General features: G+C 37.9%; 2 protein-coding genes across 5 annotated transcripts; one reads left to right on the top strand and one right to left on the bottom strand.

Annotated features, from left to right (window-relative positions):
- Nucleotides 1-442: 442 nt before the first annotated feature.
- On the top strand, nt 443-7713 carry LOC143858691 (putative sulfate transporter 3.4). The gene is made up of 13 exons (XM_077369409.1): nt 443-831; nt 1131-1179; nt 1275-1482; nt 2264-2435; nt 2522-2587; nt 2841-2954; nt 3066-3182; nt 3769-3895; nt 4162-4448; nt 5546-5736; nt 5997-6082; nt 6955-7031; nt 7299-7713. The coding sequence occupies exons 1-13, from the start codon at nt 502-504 to the stop codon at nt 7440-7442; spliced, it is 1968 nt and encodes a 655-aa protein (XP_077225524.1). The 5' UTR covers nt 443-501; the 3' UTR covers nt 7443-7713.
- Nucleotides 7714-9551: 1838 nt separating this feature from the next.
- On the bottom strand, nt 9552-25632 carry LOC143858777 (uncharacterized). 4 transcript variants are annotated; one of them, XM_077369493.1, is made up of 4 exons: nt 25507-25632; nt 24812-25048; nt 16210-16436; nt 13169-13451 (listed from the first exon to the last, which is right to left on the bottom strand). In XM_077369493.1, the coding sequence occupies exons 2-4, from the start codon at nt 25033-25035 to the stop codon at nt 13396-13398; spliced, it is 507 nt and encodes a 168-aa protein (XP_077225608.1). In that variant the 5' UTR covers nt 25036-25048; nt 25507-25632; the 3' UTR covers nt 13169-13395. The 4 variants fall into 4 exon arrangements, with proteins under 4 accessions (XP_077225609.1, XP_077225608.1, XP_077225606.1 ...); XM_077369491.1 differs by having other exon boundaries at nt 13193-13451; nt 24812-25108; nt 25507-25630; XM_077369492.1 differs by having other exon boundaries at nt 13193-13451; nt 24812-25055; nt 25507-25630.
- Between the last annotated feature and the right edge of the window lie 1442 nt (nt 25633-27074).

Below are 27074 nucleotides of genomic sequence, written 5' to 3'. Positions count from 1 at the left end.
TATTTGTTACATCAACAACACCACATCGTTGGATTGTTGGACGGTTAAGATCATCCAATCTGCATGATTTTTGGCCGAGATCATAACCCAGATGTGTCCTAACAGATTAACCTTCTAGAAGAGTACGTAGCCATACATGGTAAGAGAAGCCAAACTAGTAAAGATAAGAATGAAACATGTTTTACAAAAGATTTTGGGGCGTTTGGGTCATTTCACAGAATCACAATAAAGAAGAACCCACTGAGGATTAGTGCTGAGGACTGTTGGAAATATCATTTCCACTGAGGGTTGGAAAATGGAAATGCTGAAGAAGTAGGTGGAAATATCATTTCCAGGGTAGTGCCAATATCACCAGCAAAGAGTGTAACGACAATAAACACATTCCCCCTCTCTCTCTCTCTCTCTCTCTCTCTCTCTCTCTATAAATAGATCTTCCAAGCCCTTGCTCTGTCTGTAGTCCTTTGTGGTTTTTTTTCCATCCCATTTGGTGATATTTTAGAGATGGGAGGAAGCTTTAGAAGAGTAGAGAATTTCCCTAATGTTCCTGAGACATCTATGCATTTACCGGTTACAATAGAGCCTTTGGAAATTCACAAGGTCTGCTTACCTCCAAACAAAACAGCCTTCCAAGCTTTCAAACAAAGTTTCTCTGAGATTTTCTTCCCAGATGACCCTCTCCACCAATTCAAAGACCAGACATTCCTAAGAAAACTGGTTTTGGGTCTTCAGTACTTCTTCCCAATCTTTCAATGGGGTCCAAATTACAGCCTCAAGTTACTGAAATCTGATTTGATCTCAGGGATCACCATTGCAAGCTTAGCAATACCACAGGTACGGAAATAAACTACCATTTTATATATGGTGAGTTTTGGTAATGAAATTTCCGTGAAGAAGAAAAAGAAGGAAAGAGAGATGTTTTAGTGGGTTGTTTTGAGTTAAATAGAAATGCTTAGGACTGGTCTTATTTGGGTCATTTCATTTGGTTCTAACTGTTTGTGAATGATCATATTTGAGCCATTTGGATTGGGTTTTCTGAAGTAGAAACAACTGTTCATCTATTTGAATTTATTGGATGAGTTTGAGGATGAAACTGTTTGGAGAATGATCTCTTCTCTTTTGTTTTATTTCAGGGAATCAGTTATGCAAAGCTTGCAAATTTGCCTCCCATTATTGGACTCTGTGAGTAAATCATTCTATTCACTGTTTTCTCCCATCATATTCTCTATTATGGATCAAATTTTTATTTTATTTTTGTCTTAATTTGTTTTGTACAGATTCAAGTTTTGTGCCACCACTGGCATATGCTGTTCTAGGGAGTTCTAGAGATCTCGCCGTTGGTCCGGTTTCGATAGCGTCTTTGGTGATGGGATCCATGCTAAGAGAGATGGTGTCTCCTCTCAAGGAGCCTGTTCTCTATCTTCAATTAGCTTTCACAGCTACCTTCTTTGCTGGTGTCTTTCAGGCCTCCTTAGGTCTACTAAGGTAGGAATTTCTTGGCAACTAAACGCCCATATCACAGGTTTTCCATTATAGTTTCTGTTCCTTTTCCATTTTGTCACGTCAATTTCCTTTCCTTTCCACGGAAAGCAATGGAACAGAGCCTAAGGTTCTCTTTCTTTCGAAGTAAAGTGGGTGTAAAACAAAATTTACACCCATTTTCAAGTAAAACAATGGGCGTAAAACAAATTTTACGCCCATTTTACATTGAAAGAAAGGAGCCTGAAGTTAAATTTGCAACATGATTTCCTCACTTAGATAACAACCAAATTACCAGCTTTTCAATACAGTTCAAATTACCAACTCTTCAAAAATGTCTTGATTTAACAAGTTTTAAGTTTCTAAGTCATTGTTTTCTTGGATGGAACTCCAAGATCATATCAATAAGTATTCCCGTTTCAATCATAGGGCTTGTAGCATTCTTTAACTTGTAAAATTAATCACTTTGCTTAGAGGTTAATCTAATCTTGGGTGAAATGATATCTCTTTTACCTTCCTGGCCTTGCTTTCCTCTGTAAAAGGAAGGAAATGTCTCAGTCCATATCATAATGATGGGATACATATAACCACATTGCTTAGTGGAATATCCAATTTAATCATATTGCTTAATGGAAAATCCAATTCAATCACATTGCGCAATGGAAAATTTAATTTTAGTTTCTACATTTATGTGTGACTTTAATGTTCAGAGTGTCAAGATAACTTCATGACTCAACTTCTAGAAAGAAATCAAATTAGGAAAATAAATTGATTTTCTTATGTACAGGTTGGGTTTCATCATTGATTTTCTCTCCAAAGCAACATTAATTGGTTTCATGGCCGGGGCTGCGGTCATAGTTTCTCTGCAACAGTTGAAAGGAATGCTTGGGATAGTTCATTTCACTACTAAAATGGGATTCTTGCCTGTAATGTCCTCTGTTTTAAGTCACAGAACAGAGGTAGGAATTTTTTATTTCTGCATTGAAACTTACTTAGATATATCTTGAGTTTCACTGATGAAAATCCAATAACTGTTTATCTACAGTGGGCTTGGCAGACTATTCTCATGGGCTTCTGTTTTCTGGTTTTCCTGTTGGTGGCAAGAAATGTTGTAAGTTTCATATCACCCCATTATCTCTACAAATGTAGAAATCAATTTCAAATATTCTTTTCTTTTTCCGTAAGCTATAAAGAAAACAAAGAAGTTGGTGAATTGGGTTACTTCTAATACTTCTTTGTATAAATTCTGATTTTATGTAATTACTGTCTTTTTTGCTATGCTTTCCGGATAAAGAAATAACAGAAAATACATTTCCCTTTTTCTTTTTTGCTATGCTTTCCTGATAAAGAAATCACTGATGCAGAGCTTAAGAAAACCAAGGCTTTTCTGGGTTTCAGCAGCAGCACCATTAGCCTCTGTAGTTCTTTCTACCTTTCTAGTCTTCATCTTCAAAGCTCAGAATCATGGCATCAAAACAGTAAGAACAGATAATTAAGCTATCTCCTTTGCAACGATGCACTTTTCAGTGAACCCAACTCTTATTTTTTCATCTTTATCTCACTGACTCACTCCATGATTTTTGCAACAGATTGGGCATTTGGAACAAGGTCTGAACCCACCTTCAGCAAACATGTTGTATTTTCATGGCCCTTATTTGGGTCTTGCTGTTAAAACAGGGATTGTTACTGGGATCTTGTCCCTCACAGTAAGTTGGCAAAACCCATTATTTTCTTTATACAATTTAGAAGAAAATGATATGATTGTGCTTAATTTAGATGAATATCATTCCAAAAGTATTGTTTGAACCTTGGCTGACTGTGGATAGGCAAACTTGCAATAGTCACACCGACTAAGGCCCTGTTTTGATTCCAGGATTTTTCTGGAAAAGTTTGGAAAAGGAATTTTTTTTTCCAGAATTTCTTGCTTTTCCACTGTTTGATTACACATGAAAAAAAAGTAAATAAAACAACTGGAGTTCAATTTTTATCATCATTTTATTTTATAATGGTAAACCTCCAAATAAGCCATACCCATATCATTTACCTCTAAGTTGTGGAAAGGAAAAAAAAAAAGTTCATCGGAAAACAAATTCCACAAGAAACATTTTTCTTGCAATCCAAAAAGGGATCTCAACCATCTGAGCTGCACCCTGCAAATGGACTATAAAATTTTGGAAATGTGAATCTTATTTTACAAGAACCATACAGTGATTGATTGATGGTGAAGATGGTTTGAAAAGTGAGTTCAATCTATATTTTATGCTTATATGGGTTGAGATTTTTATATTACAGGAAGGAATTGCTGTGGGAAGAACATTTGCTTCTCTAAAAAATTATCAGGTTGATGGAAACAAAGAAATGATGGCCATTGGTTTGATGAATATGGCCGGTTCATGCACTTCATGCTATGTTACTACAGGTGTGAGCGCAATTTAAGATTTCTAATTAAATTTCTTATAGCCAAATCATACTAAGCATTGTCACAGATATTTGTATTGGGAATTTCTCGGGAAGGGTATTTTTTAAATATTTTAGAATCTCAGGAAAATTTTGGAAATTTGTAATTTTATCAAAAAATTACAAAATATCTTAAAATTTTCAAAATTTTTGTGGATATGTTACTACATATGATCAAATCTATTAACTCTTGTCTTACTTTTTTATTTTTATTTTCTAAAATTTCAGGATCATTTTCTAGATCTGCTGTAAATTACAATGCGGGGTCGAAAACCGCAGTTTCTAACATCATATTGGCGTCCACCGTGCTAGTGACTCTGCTGTTTCTGATGCCCCTATTTTACTACACTCCTAATGTTATTTTAGCCGCCATTATTATAACGGCCGTGATCGGCCTGATTGATTTTCGGGCTGCATTTCGCTTGTGGAAGGTCGATAAATTTGATTTCTTGGCGTGTTTTAGCGCCTTTTTCGGTGTACTCTTCATCTCAGTGCAGATGGGACTCGCCATTGCAGTAAGCTAGCACTCCCTAACTATTTATTTTATTTTTTATTTATATTTTTTGAATGGTGAAAATGGGATAATTTTTTTATTTTTATTTTTTGGAACCTAAATCTGAATGAAATACGAAACATTTAGGCCATGTTTGGCCGCCATGAATTTTTTTTTAGGGAATATTAGTTTGGCAACACTGGGATATACTAACATTCCTTGGAAAAAAAATTTCATGGCTGCCAAACATGGCCTAATTATGTAAGAAGCGCTGAGAATAGGGGTGTAAACGAGCCGAGCTTGGCCTAGTTCGGCTAGGCTTGGCCAGGCTCGCGAGCCTTACCGAGCTTGGGTTATACTAAGGTCAATGATATATTCACACCCCTCATCTTCCCTGGACAGCCCTATCTAGTATAATTTGACTACTCTTTTTACACCACGGGGGGTGGTCCAAGTAACAAATGGGGTACCAAAAAAGAAGTGACATATTTTGCCTCCCCCTATCACTCCCTGGACAACCCTTATAGTATATAAATTAATATATAATATATATTTAAATATATTAAATCCTTAACGAGCTGAGCCGAGCTCGAGCGAGCTTTCGAGCCCGAGCCAAAATTGACACCCTTAGCTGAGAAGGAAGGAGAGGGAGAGAATTGAGTGAGCAAGAGTAGCCATAGCATAAAAAAATCCCTAAAAAACAGCGAAAAGAAAATACCTATTTAGAATTGGTTTTTTGTTTTTCTGGTTTTTACTAGTTTCTTTATGCTCCCCCTCACTCCCACCCTCTCAAATCTCTCCATCTACTAGCCACCCAAACATGGCCCACAAATATTTCATGGAATAATATGCTAAATTGTTTATGCTAATCATTCACAACTCACAAGATGCCCAATGCAGATTAAATTATAGGTTTGTACTTAATCATGTTTATTATTCGTTTTTAAAATACCCTTAATTACCAAGTACACTGTAAAATTGTACTAATTATTCCCAAAATACCTCTTCAGACCCATTAATTCCAAAAATGACCTCAGTAATCCCACTCATCTTGTGATTATAGGAGTATAGAAAAGCGGGAAAAAAAAAGTCGTGATTTGTGTTTGGTGGGATTTTCAGGTGGGAATATCGATGTTGAAGATTGTGATGCATGTTACAAGGCCAAACACAGTGATTTTAGGAAATATTCCGGGGACACAAATCTACCGAAATATCGGTCACTACCAAGAGGCTACGAGGGTCTCTTATTTCCTTATTCTCGCCATTCGATCTCCCATCTACTTTGCAAATTCAACTTATCTTCAAGAAAGGTTGGTTTATTTCGGGCCTCACCTTGAAATGATATTTCCACTCCCCTCTTTCATCATTTCTCTTCTTATATATTTGAAATGATATTTCCACGGTGGCCAACTTGGTCCGGTGGGCCACCGTATACTATGATTAAGATGGCCTAGGCTAAGCCCGTGGACCCTATTTTTCCTAATTAATTTTTTCTTCTTCCTAACATTGATTTAAATAGAATAAAACACCCATAAACTAATTGTTATGTTTTTAATGTAAATATTGGCAGGATTTTAAGATGGGTGAGGGAAGAAGAAGAGAGGATCCAAGCAGCCAAGGAGAACACTCTAAAGTGCATCATTCTGGACATGGCCGGTTAGTCTTTACTATAATCAAATTCTTTTCCTTATATTTTCAAAATTTTTTTTTTTTTTTTTTCCATTTAAATTTGCTCGAGGAGGGCCCGCTTGATGGGTCCCGCTGTCTAATCAAAATTGATTCAAAATATTGAAAAAGGCACTGTGGTGAAAACTGAACTCATATTCTTCTGTACTTATTTCCATAGGATGATCCTAGCCCTCCGATCTACAGAGGTTTCCATAATATGCAGTTGCCCTCCGATCTACAGAGGTTTCCATAATATGCAGTTGCCCTCCGATCTATAGAGGTTTCCATAATATGCAGTTCCTCTATAGATTGGAGGGCTGAGATCATCCTATAGAAATGATTTTTTGGGCACAACCTATTTACATTGTGGCCCATCACATGGATAGTGCGGTCCTAACAGTACTTTTTGAAAAATACGAGACCATAAGGGCTTACACCGTATAAAAACTCACTTTTTGTTATGTCGTATTTAGAAAAAAAAAGAGTATACGTACAGCGGTACAGTACATACACCTGGTGTAATTGTAAAAATCAGAAGGAATGCTAAAGAAAAGGGTGCCCTTGCAAAAAAACCAGCTACTAAAGCGCTCTCACTGTACAATTTCGCTAAAGTGCATTTATTATTCATTTTATTTGATATTTTTCTGTGCCATTATAAATGCACTTTGGTAGTATTGTCCAATGGGAGCGCCTTTGTAGCTGGTTTTTTCAAGGTGCCCTTCACTTCAGCATTCCTAAAAAAACGGATGTATTTTTTCTAATGTTTTTTGAACTTTTCCCAATACATGCGAACTCTTTTCTTTGCAAAACCTTCCAAAAAACCCTATCTGATTAATTTCAAATCTCTTCTCACTTGTTAGCTGTGACGGCCATCGACACGAGCGGCATCGGAGCATTGGTCGAACTGAAGAAGACGTTGGAGAAGAGATCACTTCAAGTAAGGAGAATTTCATTCCACACCTAAATATTAGATAACCCTAGAGATTATTTGAAAATCTTATTATTTTTTGGCAAGATCCTGGCAACTATTTATAACATAAGTTTTATTTTTCCAGTTATATTCCGGCAACTATTTATAACATAAGTTTTATTTTTCCAGTTATATTCCGGCAACTATTTATAACATAAGTTTTATTTTTCCAGTTATATTCCGGCAACAATTTATAATATAGTACAATAATATTCTCATTTTTTTTTTTTGTAGCTCGTGTTGGCGAATCCCATCGGAGAGGTGATCGAAAAGCTCCACCGATCTAAATCCACAGAGACCTTCGGATTGGACGGCATTTATATGACGATCGGAGAAGCCATTGCGTCTATCTCGTCGTTGTTGAAAGAACAACCCTAAATCCTTCATCCTTCGCGGCAATGGAGAATTGTTGTGTTGCAAAGAGATAATTCACAGTAGGTATTGTGAAGCAACACAACACAACATGCGATTCATATAGTAAAGTTGTGTCTTGGAGCACTTCTCAGAAGAGGTTTTGATAATAGTAAAAGCATTTTTCAGGAGTGATGTTTACTATAAGATACTCTTAATATGGTTTAATTAAATTAATCCAATACCCGTTTTGTCTTCTCAAATATTTTATGATTTCATTTCTTCACTGGGCGGTTTCTCAGTCATGTTGCGGCTCCTGTTTTTCAAGAGAGAAGAGCCACCCACCTTGTAGCTGAATTTGTCCTTTTCAATTAGGCCATGTTTGGCAACCATGAAAGGTTTTTTTTTTTCATGAAATATTAGTTTATGAAGTGGTGGGAGACAATAAGGGAAGAAGGTGAAAGAATCTACCCTGCTCAAATTGACTAAGTCTAATCCTGACAATACTTGGGTTCATCTACATGGATAATTTTCTTCCATTCTCTCCTATCCAAGTTCATGTTCTCTGTTATGTTCCTAGCCATCAAGTCTTTCCTTACTGTTTCTACGCAAGTTGTTTTCGGTCTGCCCCTACCTCTTTTTACTCCAACTTGGCACGAGTCACTTCTTCTCACTGAAGCATCCAAAGGCCTACGTTGGATATGTCCAAACCATCTTAAGCAGTGCTCTCTCATCTTTCCTCAATTGGTGCCTTGCTCTCTCATCTTTCCTCAATTGATGCCTTTTTACATATGTCTTCATTTTTAATTCTATCCGACATTGTATCAAGTTAAAAAATAGGGCATATAAAAACTCTACTCAAAATAGGCTTTTCGTTTTCCTTACGCAGAGAAATGATATTTGCAACCCCACCACCCCATTTCCCACATTTCCACTCCTTGTTTGCCTTTTCCTAAAAATAGCTGCATTTCCCACATTTCCACCCTTTCCTAAAGTATCTGAATTTTCACCCCATTTTGTTTGTCTTCTCTTGAATAATAAAAACGGGGTAAGAGCAGGTGTAAGGTGTAAAATAGAAGGCTCAGAACAAAAATTCCAACAAGCTGGAGCGTTAGAATTGTACACTGCAGGACACCTTCGGCCTAAGCCATATCAAGTACAATGCCAAACTGTTGGTATACACTTATTCAGTTCGGCAATGAGATATAGAACAGTCCAATAATGCAATCCAATGAAATGCATTTGGTGTATATGTAAAAAGTCCCTGCCTGACTAAAAATCAAAGTGTTTACGAGGTCCACACAAGTCCAAAAGCTGGAGGAGCTGGTCGACCCACTCTGGCAACTGATCATGATCAAATGGAGAAAGTCATATATACCAGTAATAAGTGTATATACTATCTTCCCCTCAAAAAGAGTACTCACATTTACTATACATACTTGCATAGACACCGAAGAGACAATCCTAACCATCCAATTAATTTGGATTAACGTGAATAGCATGTTTTTAACAACCTATGTAGGCTACTGATCGACGTATAAGATCATCCAATCCTGCAACAAAAAGTTATGACATCTTACACAAGATGAACAGTGGGCAATTATACAGAGATCTTGTGTATGCACCCAATTGTGAGGGAGGGTGGTCTTATGGGTGGAGTCTCCAAATAACATTCCAGAGGAAAAAGCTTCCCCTCTCTCAGGCCTCAGATCTCATCTTGGCAATGGATGAAACAAGACTAAATACTCATTCAGCATGTAAAGGAATTAGGGGTGCAACTCGGGTCAGGTTGAGGCCATCCCGACCCTACCCGAGGAACCCTTTTTTTTCCAACCCGAACCCGACCCGATTTCCAACCCGACGAGGTTCAACCTGACACAAGGAACCCTTTTTCCCAACCCAAACCCGACTCGAGTTCAACCCGACCCAACCCGAGTTTTTAAGTTCACAAAAAAAAAAAAAAAAAAAAAAAAAAAAAAAAAAAATCATTAAAAATATCGGGTTACACTGGGGTTGGGTTGCCCAAAGCCCCAAACCCTCAATCCGAACCCGACCCGAACCTGAACCCGACTTGACTTCTTTTTTTTTTCGGGTTGAACCCGACCCGAGTTGCAACCCTAAAAGGAATAGAAGCAATAGAGGAATCTTACATTGATCTATTTTTTTTTGAAATAAGATCATGAGAAGTCAAAATCCAAAGAACAGAATTCTTCTAAATCCTTCCAAAACAAAAACAAAACAGAAAACCTTGTGAAAATAGCATGATACAAGTGGGATGCTTCCCCTCTACAATTCATAAAATCAAATACCTTGTAATTCTCTTGATCTTTGAAGCTCCTCCCCAACTTGAGATACCCAATTGGGTATCTCGTGCCATTATGAGAAGCATTGATCGTTCATGAGAAAAATGCTCGACGTTCTCGGCCTATAGTGTTCTGCTGATCAAACATCTGCATGGGAGAGCTCTTGGATTAGTTGTACTGGTGTGTAGATAAAACAGGATTTAATGCTGACGCTGGTACAACAAGTGATTCAACAATGTATAGCATCATGGAAGTTTTCAAGGGTTGCCCAGCAATTTGTTTACGGGCAAATTATATAAATTCTTTATGCACGAGAGTTTCCATAACATCCGTTCAATTTTCATAGGAATTTCAACCAGAAAACTGAATTTTTAAATCTTCTGTGTATGTTCGTAAGAGTTACGTAAATTTTATAAGTACAAGCTTCCAAGTTCCTAACACTCTCACCAATCTCCTTGGGTACCCGCTGGCTGCTTGAGTCTTTGAGGCCCTTCTCCACACATCTAGATCCACTATTGCTCTCATACTACTAGCCACCCAAATCTTCAATCACTGTCGTATGGCTTTTAGTTTTTGGAAAATGATTTAAGGACACTGCCCGGCTTGATGTCCTGCTATCACTCCTTTTTTTTTTGGTCATACCTCTGTTTGATGAAAATCATTGTCTTACTGGTTGATGTCATATGTCAAATCTGTTCCTAACGATGTGTTCGGAAAAAAATAACTGTCCGATTACTTCTTTTTTTTTTTTCGGAAAAAACAATGGCTATTGGCATAAAGATGGGAGAGAACTCTCAATGCCTTGCAGAGCAGAACATGGCTATAGAAAACAACAACCAACATGGCGTCTACAAATGGAAAAGCCACACCAAAAAACATTTGTGGATAGAGTTCTTTCGATGAGATTCGCTGCTGTTTACCCACTCCTCCAGTGGGAATAATCGGGACCATAACAAACAGACACAACAACTAACATACTTCCAAGTGGAAAAAGCACACAAACATGTTAAAAACAGTGTGCTTCCGACCAAGATTTTGTGTTACTCCATAGGTCTGACAATGAACACCAAATGGTGTGGCTCGAATTACTCTCATTTCCTACTCCACTACACTCACTCAAGTAAGCTTCCAAAGGCTTGAAACTTCCTACTGCCATTCAATACGAACTTTCAGTATAACGGTGGCTCCAATTACCAAAGCATGAAGGATGGACACTTCATATGGACAGCCATTATGAAAAAAAGCCTCAAGTTGATCAAAGAGAAGATAACTTGCCACTCATACTTCCGTTGCCTAATGTCCGTAAGTGTTGAAAATTTAAGCATCGATCTTGCTTGAGCTCAATTATATTCTACATAAGGAGAGATTGAAGGGGATGTTAACCATAGAATAAGAGTAGGTTGGTTGAAGTAGAAGCTTGCCTCAAGAGTTCTGTGCGACTGTAAAATCCCTACCAAGTTGAAGGGAAAGTTTTATAAGACAGCTGTGAGGCCAGCCATTCTGTACGGCTCAGAATGTTGGGCTACTAAGAAGCAGCATGTGCATAAGATAAGTGTAACGGAGATGCGAATGCTTAGATGGATGTGCGACCACACAAGGCTAGATAGAATTAAAAATGAAGACATTCGTAAAAAGGTGGGGGTGACTCCAATTGAGGAGAAGATGAGAGAGCACCGCTTAAGATGGTTTGGACATATCCAACGTAGGCCTTTGGATGCTCCGGTGAGAAGAGGAGACTGCTGCCAAATTGATGGAGTAAAAAGAGGTAGGGGCGAAAACAACTTGGGTAGAAAAATTGAGGAAAGATTTGATAGCTAGGAACATAACAGAGAACTTGACCTTGGATAGGATAGAATCGAAGAAAATGATTCACGTAGAAGAACCCAACTAGAACCAAGATTAGAGCCGGGTAGATTCCTTTTATCTTCTTCATGAGTTTTTTTTAAAGGATTCATTTAGCCGATCCCAACTAGTTTGGGACAAAGGCTTTGTTGAGTTGAGTGGAGTTGAGTTGAGTTGATCTTGCTTGAGCTCCAACAAGCCCAATCACCTATAGCCCAGCTTTCCTTCACGTTTGATTCCTCCAGATCATCTTCCAGTCTTCAAATTCCCAAGCCTCGACCTCCTTACTTTCCTGCGAATTATGTCACCCCGGAGACTTCTCCCCGCACCCTCCTTCTCGATACAACATCTTAGGTAGAATCTTGTCTGCTGAAGTTTGCAAATCCACAATAAAAACACTTCCAACATCTAGGTCATCAATGTTCCATTCCTCTTTGGGATAGTCTCCTTCCTTGTCCCACTCTCCTGCTTTGATCCAGGGTTTTATGTTTCAATTTCAGTATGTGATCGTGATGGAAATGGAAACATGCCGGTTTCAGATGGAAATTTCGGTGGAAATCCTATAAAAATTATGAAAACATATGGAAATATATTGCTTGTTATTCAATTCAATGCCTCTCTGTTGTCAACTTTAACTCTAGTGGATTCCTTTAGCTATTCTACGTTCCAGCAATCACGAACTTTGCAGCAGTTTGACTAATTTATGAGAACAAAATGATTATCATGTATTGTAGCGAAACTAAGTATGGTTTAAACAATATAGTGTGATTTGTCATTTTAAAAAATAAAAACAATAAGAACAATGTAGATAGAGGCTATGATAAATGGGAATAAATGCTAAACACTACATTTATGACATGGAATTAATAAATATGAGATACATGGAAAAAATAAAACAAAAAGAAAAAGAGGAAAAAAACCTAAAATATGGCATGTAAATACCAACACATATGGATATAGGCATGATTTATACTATAAATACATGATGGGATAAAATAAAAAATGAAAAAAAATAATTGATGGTCCAATAAAAAAGAACCCTTGAAATACACAGTTCATTATTGTCAAGAAGATGCTTTGTTGGGTTTTTTTTTTCATGGTTGTTGTTTTGGGCGGGGTTGTAGCATAAAGAGAAATTGTAGTAATGCATTAAAAAAAAAAGAGAAAACCTCCCATTGAATGGTTAAAGTACAGTTGGCAACTGTATCTGCCCTATTTTATAGGTAGGGGTGTAAACGAGCCGAGCCAAACCGAGCTTGGCCGAGCTAGGCTCGGCTCGTTAATGTCAAAACTGGGCTCGGCTCAACTCGGCCAGGCTCGCGAGCCTTACCAAGCTCGTTAACAGGGCCGAATTGGGCTCTTTTTTTACCTGTCATGTACAAGTTTATCAAGGAATTATGGGGTAATGGGGGTGGCAAAACCAATTCATCAATCTATGTTGAAATATGTCATAATCTTACACTAAATCAAGTACTAAGCAAGAGGGAACATAATCAAATTTGTAAGGAAAAAACCCAACTCATCAACAACAATTTTTATCCCTACAAGCTACAAATTAACACCCATCATAATCAAGTTCATGGGTGTAATTGCATTCTAAACAAGAAATGAGACAATACAAATACATTGTCCTCATACTAAAACACTGGAATCTGCAGAGATTTTACCAATTAGTCTTCAAAGCTTACAGGCTATATCAAGTGATAAAAAAACCCTTCCCAACTTGTCTAATACCAACTACACTTCACAATCCCCACAAACAAGCACATATATTGTTCAATTACAACTTCAAAACAAAAATCACTATGCATGCATAGCAAATCACTACAAATCTTTCAACATAACCAATACTTCAGAAGTTCCCATAGGTCATAACCAAAAGTCCCACCACCTACAAAACAAATAGAGAAAAATTGCTAACGAAACAACATTATGCAATTAAAGTGGCACCTCTAAAATAATAAAGGCCAATGCGACAACATTATGCAAATAATGTGTCACACCTAAAATAACAAAGGCCACAAATGCTCATTAGCCTCATTTCATTACATACCCACTTTGAAATCTCCGCTTTTGAAAAATCGATGTATACTTAGGTAATCTGATTTTCAGGGGTGCAACTCGGGTTGATTTTTGAAAATTTGGGTTGAGCTTTTACAATAAAATGGGCTCAGTTTCAGGTTGACTCCAATTCAATTTTTAGCAAATGTTGAACCTAAACCCTTGATATTTGATCCAACAGCAACTTTGGTTGATTTTTGAAAATTTGGGTTGAGCTTTTACCATAAAATGGGCTCGGTTTCAGGTTGATTCCAATTCAAGTTTTAGCAAAAGCTCAATCTAAAGCCTTGATATAATGATATTTGATCCAACAGCAACTTGGGTTGATTTTTGAAAATTTGGGTTGAGCTTTTAGTCTTTTACCATAAAATGGGCTCAGTTTTAGGTTGATTCAATTCAATTTTTGGCAAAAGCTCAATCTAACCCTTGATATTTGATCCAACAGCAGCTGCTGTTGGATCAAATATCAACGTTGGTACTTCCACCGTAAGGCCTTGCACAGTTGCACCAAATAATTTCTCTTGAAAATGAAAATTTGGGTTGAGCTTTTACCATAAAATGGGCTCTTCTCTGTTTCAGGTTGATTCCAATTCAGGTTTTAGCAAAAGCTCAACCTAAACCCTTGATATAATGATATTTGATCCAACAACAACTTGGGTTGATTTTTGAAAATTTGGGTTGATTCAATTCAATTTTTGGCAAAAGCTCAATCTAACCCTTGATATTTGATCCAACAGCAGCTGCTATTGGATCAAATATCAAGGTTGGTACTTCCACCGTAGGTCCTTGCACCATATAATTTCTCTTCAAAATGAAGAGAAAACCACCTAGAAGGGCAGTGATATTTCCCCCCATAGAAAACCCATAAAAAGCCCTAAAAGATTCTCAAAATGAAAAATAAAAATAAAAATTATGAACCAAAATAACTAACCTTGCTTCGAATGATCGAATCTGAGGCGAGGAGGAGAAGAAGGTGACGAAGAGCACCGGCGGGGAGCGAAGATTTGGAGAACACCGACGGGGGGTGGAGATTTTCTCCTTCTAGGGTTCCGTCAAAGAGAGAAAGGAGATAGAGAGAGAGAGATGTTGGAGTATGGATGGGGTGCCGGATTTAATGGAGCTCGCCGGAGTTAGAGATGGTGGAGAAGTGGAGAAAATGGGTGTAGATATGTGAAGAAGATGGTAGAGATGGAGAGGGTTAGATCTAGGGTTTAGATGGAGAGGAAAAGATGAAGAGGTGGAGATGGAGAGGGGGAGTCCTTGAAGGTGGCCGGATCTCCGGTGGATGGTCGGAGAAGATGAAGAGGCGGATCTCCGGTGGGATGGTTTTTTCGCCCAAATGAAGATGCGGCTGATTTTCTATAGAGAAAAAGTTAGAATGAGATAAGGTCATAACTCATAAGGCTTTAACCCTAAATTACTCCTTATATTTTTCTCCCCAGGCCACCCTCTCTGTGCACATTCACCCCCCTCTTGTTAAATCGAGCCTTAACGAGCCGAGCCGAGCCTGGCCTAGCTCGGGCTCGGCTCGGCTCGTTAAGGATTCGAGCCGAGCCCAAACCGAGCCGAGCTTGAGCGAGCTTCCGAGCCCGAGCCAAAATTGACACCCCTATTTATAGGTATACTCATTTTCCATACAGTTCCCATTTTATTTTTTCCGTTGGATGGGAATACCTTCTAAATTCTAACTACATCAGATTAAAGGGTATTTTAGTCCATCATTGGATGGGACTTCCGATCACTTGTCAGTTCACAAGTACGGGAAACTACTGGAGTGGAAAGTTTGTTCATTGGATTTGTTGAGAACCCAATGGTCTCAAGCTCTACTCTTTTTGTTTACCGGGCTCACTAGCAGATCTAGACGATTTAGTAGTCTTTCCGATGGTATAACAATAACAGCCTATAGAATGATTAGATAATGCTAAAATATCTTTTTAAACATAGATTGTATAATTTTATTAATGAAATCCCGATGACCGAGGTGGTAAAGAGGCAGATTACAAGCATATGAAAACAGTAGAGCGAAGACTAGAAATATGCGTCCCCAACCTAACCGCCCCACCAAACTAAGGAAACAACACCAGTCCCTAAAACTCCCCCGGATTGCCTCTCAAGGAGGTAGATAATGGTAGAATCGTGAAATCGATACAGTAAACGGAATAGAATTAGGAATAAGTGCTCACTAGTAGGGTAATGGCAAGGTCCAGTATGACATGAAGACAGTAAATAACAAGAACCGTTTTAAGCTCAAGAAGAAAGTTTCAACAATAAAAAACAAGAAGAAAAAATCCCAACCTATAAATCAGGTATAAACACCAAGCAGAACAGGTTTAAACACCACAGCAAAAGAGTCAGGAACATAAATCGTTCAGAAATAAAAGGAGGCAGCTAGACAAACGCAAAAAACTTGTATCACATGACAAAATAAAATATATCACCGACTTTAATTGGATAACAGATCAATGTTTCATAAAATGATCGTTTTTTTTTTCAAAATATTAACAAAAATAATATGACACCAATTTTCCATACATGCATATTTTGACTTTAGTAGGTACAGAAGAAGAAGAAAAACAAGTTCGGCTTACTTGAACGTAGTCGTGTTTTAGGAATTTCTCTCAACTCATGATTTCTGCACAACCGTTCACCAAGCAAAACCGTCACTGCAAAACCAGTGCCATTTACAACCCACCATGTAACTGAGGATGGCCACCCTCCATATAAAATGCATATAAAGAGATGGATGGTGTAGAGGGTTGCGGAAAAATCTAAGCACTTTATAGACCTCTCAATCAAATAAAGCATATAGCCAGCCCTGCTCAAGCATAACAGTTATACACAGGTTAGCTGTCGTCCATTTCTTTAAAAATATTTAACCAGATTCAAGTTATAGTGCAATATCAGTTCTTGAACATAGAAGCCAACAGATAAAATAACGGGGGAAATCACATGTCCCACGCAGCATAAAGCAAGAAAGAAAACCACTGATCAGTTTCCAGGAAAGTTCCTTGGTTCCAATTAACAAAGACAGGAACATTGATGGGACACAAGCAAGACTTGATGAAAACTTTAAAAAGAAATAGAAAGGGATCCAAGGTGGATTCAATGAAAATTTTACTGTTCAAAAAGAGAAAGAAATAGAAAGGGAGTACAAGTAGAAGAATAATAAAAAGCTATAAGAAAGAAAATAAGCCCTCAGAGCAAAGCAAGCTCCTTGAGACTCCTTCAAAAATGAGTCCCCAACTACAATAATCTATAAACATGAAAAGAGAGACATCTAGGCTGTGTTTGGATTGCCAGAATCAAACACTAGAATCGGCATCCTATCCTGATTCTGCCCAATTCCGATGTCTGGTTCAAATAAATGAACAGAATAAGGTGGGCGAGTGGGAGGAATTGAATCTGGGGAGGAATATAAGGGGGAAATGTCAGACGCTGTTTCCTGCCCAAGAGGTGGTATTCTGATTCCGCCCTGGTTGGAATTAAATTTTTTATCGGAATTCTTTCTATTCCATTAACAGGGGAATCAGAACAGAATGCTGACTTCGATTCCTTATTCTGACTAACCAAATGCAGCCTAGGGACTGAAATATCATAAATGTCATCCAACTCATTCATAAGTACACATAGAACTTAATCAATTCGACTTGTCTATGAAAAAACAATTAGTCACCATGTAATAAAAAAACAAAGGATCTCACAAAGACTCAAGTTTAAGGCCATCCACAAGGCTCCCATTTTCACTACTAATGAGTCTGCCAAATTGATTGTGCACGCAAAAGCAAAACAGAGCTTCCCCTATTCATTTATAAGGCTTCCACATGCAGGAGCATCTTCGTCTTGACAAATTTCTAAAGAAGCATGGAAGAAAGAAGGGAAGAACAAAACGGGGACATTTGATCTTTTATAACACGTCATTTAAGTTACAACGTTATGAGCCCTATCCCAGTCATAGGCTTTGTTGTGAGTGTGGCTGGGGGAGTTTTAAATTGTAGGGACATAATAGGGTTTTTCCAGTTTCATTGGATTTTAGGAATATATCAAAGTCTCACTCAACCTTGGTAGTTAGTGGTGTGATGCCCCAAATATGAATGTTGAAATGCTATTCAACATTTGATCAAGTTCTCTGATTAGATACTAGAATTTCCAGATATATAAACTTGTTCCTTTAGGATAAGATACTAGAATTTCCAGATATATAAACTTGTTCCTTTAGGATAAGAAAAATATGAGCTACATTGTAAGAGATAGACTAGCAAGATGGTGCCATATTGGCTAACGAGAAAGGTTACATTTAACGATAGATGCGAAAACGTGTTTAATGATAGGGACTGTTGAGTTGATGGACCACAACTAGCCTACCTAGTGGGTCTAGGTCCTGTGTAAACAAGGGGACCCATCTGCAAGATTGAGGCGTACAAACCAATGTTGCCTAGAACACAGTATGTTCCACTACGCATTATCGGAACATGTATGTGGACTTCCCCAATGTGTAGGACGTGGGTTGTGGGGGTAGGCTCATTTGGTTCCTCCTTGGTACACAAAATGCTAGAGGAGGATCACACATGTATTGGATGTAACACAAAATCCATACATGACAACTGGTTACATCTGATACACCCAAATATCACATATCCTTGACTTGAGAAAAGTATATCATCCATCCAAAGGTAAAAGTATAATTTTCACTCCAGAAAAAAGATAAAATGACTAAATGAGTATCTTTTTCCAAACATTACTCGCTGCATATTTTATTTTTTTCAATCCTGGTTGCGTGTTTTTCTCATTTCTTTGCAAATATAAATTGTATAAATAACCATTTTTAACTGCCTTATTCTATGGGTTCTCACTTAGGAACTAAAGAGACGAATCACCTCGCTGAATTGAAAGCGCGCACGCACATACACACACATATATGCATATACATAAAGAAGTAATATGTATTGAATTATAAAAATTCCACATTCTTTTCTAAGGACGATTGAATTTTGAAAAGAGAAAGTAAAGGAAATATTATATATGGTGCACACAGTGTTGCAAATTTCCTAGTTGGCAATTCAAATCCCATGTCACTTCAAGAAAACAATCTACAGCTCATATAGAATTACATTTAACAAAATCACACATGTAGTCATACCATTCTCAAAAGAAGTCAAAATAATCATGATTGATAATGGCTTTAATTTCACTTGGAATATGAAATGGAATGCAAGTAGCATACTCAGACTAACTTCTTTTCCTGTCAAACTGGCCTAGATGTTTTATACAGTCCATTGCTACATTAAAAAAAGTCAAGAATGTTAAATTTGACTACTATTTGAAGTAGAACGCTAGAATGGGGTAGAGTTGAGCACTATCACAGTTTCCAATTTTTTGCTAATTTTATGCCACAACATTTTAAAAAGTTGATTCAATATTTCCCTCTTATGATTTTATGAGATAAATATACACTTGCTTTAAATAGTTTCCTAAGATGCTTAATAAGGTAGAAGAAGACATATAATGCCAAGTGTCTGTCCAATACTTAACTAGAACAGTACAGCCCTTGATGTGTTATTCAAGATAGTTTCCCAGCATGCCTAATAAGATAGAAGACACAACACTCCCAAATGCCTGTCCAATATACAATACAACCCTTGACATGTTGATGCAGTGCCAACATGGCAGCCATGTCATGCCTAGGTGGTTTTGGTGGAGTTCCAAGGTGCATTCCTGCAGTAATGTTGCTGGCCCGTTTTTTAACCTCTTTTATGGACCTCTAAATGGCAGAATTATGGAAAGTGGTAGACTACAAAGTTGTAGGTCTCTTTGAATCTTTCCAACAAGTATTTATGCTTGAAAATTGGACAAGAGAGTAGAAAGTTATGGCAGTTTTTGTGGACTGTGTCTGTGGGTTCCCAAAACAGTCAAAGTTAGTGAGTTCCTATGCAATTAATGTTATGTTAGTCCCTAAGCTAGCTAGTGGAGGAGCTTGAACGAATTTGCTTTGGTTTTCTTTTATTTAAAGAGTTAGAAACTATCTTGAGAGGGGATATTTGATGTTGATAAACTTCTGTAATTAATGGAATATCAATTGGGTTGAGCTTTGCTCCCATTTTCTTCTTCTTCTCTTGTTGTGTTCTTGATTTCTATTTTTCTTCTTCTTCCCTCTTAAGCACCCGCATTATCTGGTATCAGAGCCAACGTTACTCTCTTGGGCTAGCATCAATTTGATTTTCATGGCGGCATGAAGAGGTAGAGGAAGGCGTGGTAACCAAATGATGGAAGATTTGAGAGATGAAAGAGATGATGAACTTCAAGCACTTCGAAGACAAGTTGAGCAACTTACCATGCGACTTGAACGCCAAGAGACTCGTAGTGAGCATGGTAGATCAAGCTGTGGAGGTTCTAGTGATGAATCCGATGTGAATCCCTTCACCAATACTCGTGAAGAGGCTAGGTTGGGAAGGTTCTGTCGTGATTTCGACACTGTCAAGATTGACTTGCCGGAGTTCCATGGTCATCTACAACCCGAAGAGTTTCTTGAATGGCTTAGTGCCATTGAGAAGTTCTTTGATTACAAGGAGACACCCGAAAGCCAACGTGTGAAGCTTGTGGCTACAAGGCTTCGTGGCTACCCTTCAACATGGTGGGATAAGGTTCAAGAGATGAGAATCCGTAAAGGAAAGCGTAAGATCTCTTCTTGGGAGAAAATGAAGTCAAGGCTTAAGGAGAAATTTCTTCCGTTGGATTTTTCCCAAATTATCTTTTCTCAATTCAACAACCTACGCCAAGAATCCAAGAGTGTGTTGGACTATACCGAAGAATTCTACAAACTCATGGTTCGTAATGATATTCAAGAGGGTGAAGATCAACTTGTGGCAATGTATGTTGATGGTTTGAAGTTTTTCATTCGTGATGAGGTGGAAATGCACCGATCATTGAGCGTCAATGATGCTTACCAACTAGCCTTGAAGGTGGAGGCTAAGCTTTCTCGTTGTGGTGCTAAAAAGTATGTGGATGTTCGTAATCTCTATCCTTCTTCTAAAGGTGAATCTTCACATGGTAGAGGTACAAAGTCAAGGTCCGACTATTTCAACAAAATTTTTTCAAAATCAGCCCCTACACATCAAGTTGGAAATCAGCCCAATCGCCCCAACAATTCAAATGCTTGTTTTAAGTGTGGTCAAGTTGGCCATCGTTTCAAAGATTGTCCAAAGAGGCAAGTAGTGGCCTTCGGTGATGAAGAAATGATGATAATTTTGTTGATGATTCAAATCAGCCCATATATGATGAGGAAAATGACATACAACATGAAGAAATTGAACCCGAAGAAGGAGAAAGCTTGGTGATCCAAAGAGCACTTGCTACACCAAAGGTTGAATCCGATGATGATTGGCTCCGTTCTAATATTTTCAAGATTCGATGCAAATCTCATGACAAGGTTTGCACCATTGTGATCGATGGTGGGAGTTGTGAGAACATCGTATCTCATGACATGGTGAACAAGCTCAAGCTCAAAACCGAATCACATCCAAAGCCCTATCGGATTGCATGGTTTAAGAAGGGTAATGAGGTAAAAGTTATTAAACGATGTTTAGTTTCATTTTCTATGGGTAAGAATTACCATGATCAAGTTTAGTGTGATGTTGTCCCTATGGATGTGTGTCACATACTCTTAGGAAGGCCATGGCAATATGATAGAAATGTTACCTATGATGGTCGTAAAAATACATATATCTTTCGAATGGGAAAAGTGGAGATTGTTCTTTTGCCTAGTAAGGAGGAAAAGACACCCAAATCTTTACAAGAGGGTAGTAATTTTCTCACTTCATCAATGTTTGCAAGAGAAAGTGAGAGTAGTGGTGTCATTTACATGCTAGTGGAGAAAGATTTGGGAATGTCCTTTAATGTGCCTAGTGAGTTGGAACCTCTCTTGGAGGAATTTAAGGATGTCACACCCAATGAGTTGCCCAATGGACTCCCTCCTTTAAGAGACATTCAACATCAAATTGATTTGATTCCCAGTTCTAATCTTCCCAACAAGGCTCACTACCGTATGAGTCCTAAAGAGCATGAAGAGTTGAATAAGCAAGTCATGGAGTTGTTGAAGAAAGGTTACATCAAAGAAAGCATGAGTCCTTGTGCGGTGCCGGCATTACTTACTCCAAAGAAAGATGGAACATGGCGTATGTGTGTGGATAGTCATACCATAAACCGGATCACTATCAAATACCGGTTTCCCATTCCAAGAATTGATGATATGTTTGACATGCTTGCTGGTGCAAAGATATTTTCCAAGATTGATCTTAGAAGCAGCTACCATAAAATTCGAATCAAGCCGGGTGATGAATGGAAGACCGCTTTCAAGACATGTGAAGGCTTGTATGAGTGGCTTGTTATGCCATTTGGTCTATCCAATGCCCCAAGAACCTTCATGCGGGTAATGAATAAAGTCCTTCGCCCTTTCATTGGAAAATTTGTTGTTGTTTATTTTGATAACATTCTTATTTATAGTCATGATTAAAGTGAACATGTAGAACATTTGAAGGTTATTCTAACCACTTTGAGAGGTGAAAAAACTCTATGTAAACCTCAAAAAGTGTTCTTTCATGACAACTAGCCTAGCTTTCCTAGGCTTTGTTTTAACTTCAACAGGGATTAGAGTGGATGATGAGAAGATCAAAGTTGTTCAAGAATGGTCTACTCCAAAGAGCTTGCAAGAAGTGAGGAGTTTCCATGGATTGGCCTCATTTTATCGCCGATTCATAAGAAATTTCAGCACTATATCAGCCCCCTTGATGGATTGCATGAAGAAAGATAAGTTCAGGTGGACTATGGAGGCCGAAAAGAGTTTTCAACTTATAAAGGGCAAGTTGTCTAGTGCTCCTGTGCTTGCTTTGCCGGACTTTGAGAAGATGTTCGAGGTTGATTGTGATGCCTCTGATGTGGGCATTGGCGGAGTACTTAGCCAAGAAGGTCATCCCATTGCCTTCTTTAGTGAAAAACTCAATGAAGCAAAGAAGAAGTACTCTATCTATGATGTGGAATTTTATGCCATTGTTCAAGCACTTCGGCATTGGCGATCGTATCTTGTTCAAAGGGAGTTTGTTTTGAATTCCGATCATGAAGCTCTCAAGCACATCAACAATCAAGGAAGCCTAAATCGAAGACATGCAAAGTGAGTTTCTTTCTTACAAGAATATACTTTTGTGTTAAAGCATAAGAGCGGAAAGTGCAATCAAGCAGCGGATGCTCTTAGTAGAAGAGTGGCTCTTCTTAATTCCGTGAGTGTGCAACTTGAAGGGTTTGATACCATTAGAGACATGTATGCAAATGACTTTAAGGGGAGTCGCTTATGCATTCCAAAATGCTCACTTAGAGAGTATGTTATAAAAGAACTACATTCGGGAGGTTTGGGAGGACATTTTGGAAGAGACAAAACTATTTTGCTAGTGAAAGAAAAGTATTTTTGGCCGACCATTTACCGAGATGCGATGTGTTATGTGAAGAGATGCCGAATATGCCAAACATGCAATGGACAAACTCAAAACACCGGTACCTACACTCCACTTCCACTTCCTAATGCTCCATGGGAAGATGTTAGTATGGATTTTGTGGTTGGCTTGCCGAGAACTCAAAGAGGTAATGATTCCATCTTCGTAGTTGTTGATCGCTTCTCTAAAATGGTCCACTTCATTCCTTGCAAGAAGACTATGGATGCTTCTTATGTTGCTAATCTTTATTTCAATGAAGTAGTTAAAGCATCATGGTGTTCTAAAGTCCATTGTTTCGGATAGGGATACTAAATTCCTTAGTCATTTTTGGAGATGCTTATGGAAAAGAATTGGTACTCTTTTGCTCTATAGTAGCGCCTATCACCCTCAAACCGATGGACAAGCCGAGGTGGTGAATCGAACTTTGGGAAACTTGCTTAGGAGTTTGGCGGCAAAGAGGCCCAAGCAATGGGATATGATGCTCCCTCAAGCGGAGTTTTCTTATAATTATGTTGTGAATCATTCTACCGGTAAGAGCCCATTTGAAGTGATTTATGAAAAAACTCCAAAATACTATCTTGATCTTGCACCCATTCCCGATCTATCATTGTCCAACAAGAAGGCGGAAGATTTTGCTACTACCATGACAAAGATTCATGAAGAAGTGAAGAAGAATCTTGAAGAAAATACCGAGAGGTACAAGCAAGCGGCCAATACTCATCGCCGAATCAAAATCTTCAATGAAGGTGATCTTGTGTGGGTTTATTTGAAGAAGGAACGATTTCCAGCCGATCCTATAACAAGCTCAAGGAGAAGAAGATTGGTCAATGTCAAATTCTCAAGAAAATCAACGACAACGCATACAAGATTGAGCTCCCTCCAAATATCAATACTCATCCAACTTTCAATGTCAAAGACTTGACAACTTATCATGCAAAGCTTGATGAGAACTCGTGGGCGAGTTCTTTCTCACCCGGAGATAATGATGCAGTGTCAACATGGCAGCCATGTCATGCCTAGGTGGTTTTGGTGGAGTTCCAAGGTGCATTCCTGCAGTAATGTTGTTAGCCCGTTTTTTAACCTCTTTTATGGACCTCTAAATGGCAGAATTATGGAAAGTGGTAAACTACAAAGTTGTAGGTCTCTTTGAGATCTTTCCGACAAGTATTTGTGCTTGAAAATTGGACAAGAGAGTAGAAAGTTATGGCAGTTTTTGTGGACTCTGTCTGTGGGTTCCCAAAACAGTCAAAGTTAGTGAGTTCCTATGCAATTAATGTTATGTTAGTCCCTAAGCTAGCTAGTGGAGGAGCTTGAACGAATTTGCTTTGGTTTTCTTTTATTTAAAGAGTTAGAAACTATTTTGAGAGGGGATTTTTGATGTTGATAAACTTATGTAATTGATGGAATATCAATTGGGTTGAGCTTTGCTCCCATTTTCTTCTTCTTCTCTTGTTGTGTTCTTGATTTCTATTCTTCTTCTTCTTCCCTCTTAAGCACCCACATTACATGTTATTAGACCATGGCATGTAAGCATGCATTTCCTTAGAAACCATATACACAAAGTGTGGTTACATAATTCAGACATACATAAATGAGTGTGTATATAAATTGGACAAATTTTAGATATTAAAGCAGCCAAGAATTACCAACATAAAACAGGCGTAAGAAGGTTCTAATCAAAATCATAAAACAGGAAGTGGAATGGAGATCTTACCCTGCTACCGAACTGAGTAGACACGAAGAAATGGTGCAACGACCAGTGATCGTAGAAGCATTAAGAGCCGAGTAATCAAAGAAATATATGAGGCTCATCCGAGACACACGAAACCCGACAAGAATTGATAGGAATAGTCCAAGAGTAAGATAGTATAAGCATTGAAGGCAAACAATCTGAGCAATAATGAGCCAAGGATCCCATACTGTCGCCCCATAGAACATGACTTTTATCTCTCTGAAAACTACAGTGCTCTTAAATTTCCTCTTGAAACCCAAACCTTAAAAGCTCGAAATTCTATCAATAGATCGAATAACCTAAATTCAAACCTCAGTGCCAAATCCCTTGTTTATTAAACATTTAGAAGCTAACAAAACAAAATTAAACCTCCCAGTTTATAAGTCAATCCAAATTCTTCGAATTTCGTGGAAAAGCATAAAGACAATGGAAAAAGGAAAACCCTAAATTTCAGTATCCTTTAAATTCACCCAATTTTCCAGCCTAATAATTTGAATTCCTTACTTTTATAATCTGAAACCCTCTGTTTCTTCATAAACCCCAGTTTACAGAAAACAAATCGCTAAGAAACAAAAAAACAAGCAAACTGAAATCGAAATCCATAACAAAAACTCCAGATTTCAGACCAAAAAAAAATCTACAATTCAGAACAAAAAACCCTAAAAGGAGCTTCTTACAGATTGTGACGAACAGAATGATTGAATTTCCTGAACTGCCTATGCCATATCTCGATCGGAAACCCTAATTCCTTGATTCAAGAAATGAAATCGAAATTCAAAGAGGAGAGAGAGAGAAAGGAGAAACTACTTTTATGAAGGTGCTCTTGTTATTCCTTGCAACACATACTTAGCATCATTGGTGTATAATCAGTTAATGACCAAAATGACACGAGAACGAAAGGGAGGTGATAAATTCGCACTCCCTGTAGGATAATTCGCACCACTTGTAACGTGAATTGACAAATTTTGGCTGACTTTCACGCTTTTTGACGTCAAATCACGTTAACAAGGGTGCGACTTATCCTACAGTGGGTGCGAATTTATCATCACTCAAAACGAAATTGTCCTCCTCATGGACCACGATGCATTTTGCACAGCCACAGGGTCAATGGTTAGAGAAGAGGGTCACTCGATACTTCGATGAATGATAACTAGAAATGGTTCGAAAAAAATGCACGTCTTCTTTTACTACACTACAATCAAGTAAAAAATCAGGGTATTTTTGTAAAATAATGCAATAAATTCGGATTTAGATAATGGTGCAACTCGGGTCGGGTTCAACCCGAAAAAGTTGCGTCAGGTTGGGTGTGGTTTGGGTCGGATTGGGTTTTCCTAACCTGGGTAGATTTCGGTTCAGGTTGAGGGTTTGGGCAACCGGACCCTGTGAAACCGGACATTTTTATTTATTTATTTATTATTATTATTATTATTATTTGCAGTTAGCTTAAAGAGTTGGGTTGGAAAAAAGGGTTTCTCCTGTTGGGTCAGATTGAACCTCATCGGGTTGGAACTCGGGTTGGACCCAATCCAACCAGAGCTGCACCTCTAATTTAGAACTCTCCCACAGGCTTTTGTTGGTTGCTTATATAAATGTAAAGTTTACATCAACTATTATATACCGTACATACGCAAATATCTTTCTAGATATCAGATATTGTATACATGCAAATTTCCCTGTAACTACTAAATGCCTTGTATTCTTAATGCTCTTGGTCTATTTCTACCTCATAAAAATTTGTTTTGCATGATTAATGGCGAGAAACGATAATCTCTACAAAAAGTAAATAAAAAAAATATAGAAAACATAACATGCAATCAACCTCAGTTGAAGCAAACAAGAAATGTAAAGAAAAAGTAGGACTATAGTATGTACATAGTTGGTTAAGCTAGAAGGATTAATGTAGGTAAGGGTTACAAATAGTAAAAAAGATTTACAAGTTTTAAGGATGTATAGTTTCACATATTTTATTCACGTAAATTTAATGTTGAGTTTTTAGAAAGGGAGATGATTTTTTCACACCTCCCCCAGTAGAATAATGTACACCCACCTCGTAACGTGATTTAATGTTAAAAAGTGTTAAAGTTTGCCCAAAATTCACGTTAAAAGGGGGCGCATTATGGTATAAATTCAAGCTCTAATTTAATTTTGTGGCAAGAAACACAGAAGGAACCAGAAAAGGAAACATAGAAAAAAGTTAAGAGGAAACGGATCACGGTGAGGAAGTAAGATTGAAAAGAGGGATTTG

Source organism: Tasmannia lanceolata, unplaced genomic scaffold (assembly GCF_043159265.1).
Source record: "Tasmannia lanceolata isolate RefF3 unplaced genomic scaffold, GAP_Taslan_0.1 ptg000026l, whole genome shotgun sequence".
In the NCBI taxonomy this organism is placed as follows: Eukaryota; Viridiplantae; Streptophyta; class Magnoliopsida; order Canellales; family Winteraceae; genus Tasmannia; species Tasmannia lanceolata.
The sequence above is the reverse complement of the archived record's forward strand: the minus strand, read 5'-3'. Positions and strand labels throughout refer to the sequence as shown.

What these genes read in the sequence shown, in the direction of transcription:
- LOC143858691 (XM_077369409.1), top strand. Translation starts at nt 502, where the DNA reads ATGGGAGGAAGCTTTAGAAGAGTAGAGAATTTCCCTAATGTTCCTGAG. An exon ending in AGATGGGACTCGCCATTGCA is followed by an intron (nt 4,449 to 5,545) that starts GTAAGCTAGCAC and finishes TGGGATTTTCAG; the next exon opens with GTGGGAATATCGATGTTGAA. An exon ending in CATCATTCTGGACATGGCCG is followed by an intron (nt 6,083 to 6,954) that starts GTTAGTCTTTAC and finishes CTCACTTGTTAG; the next exon opens with CTGTGACGGCCATCGACACG.
- LOC143858777 (XM_077369493.1), bottom strand. Translation starts at nt 25,035, where the DNA reads ATGTTCTATGGGGCGACAGTATGGGATCCTTGGCTCATTATTGCTCAG. An exon ending in CTACTCAGTTCGGTAGCAGG is followed by an intron (nt 16,437 to 24,811) that starts GTAAGATCTCCA and finishes ATGCTTGAGCAG; the next exon opens with GGCTGGCTATATGCTTTATT. An exon ending in TAAAACACGACTACGTTCAA is followed by an intron (nt 13,452 to 16,209) that starts GTAAGCCGAACT and finishes TTTGTTTTGTAG; the next exon opens with GTGGTGGGACTTTTGGTTAT.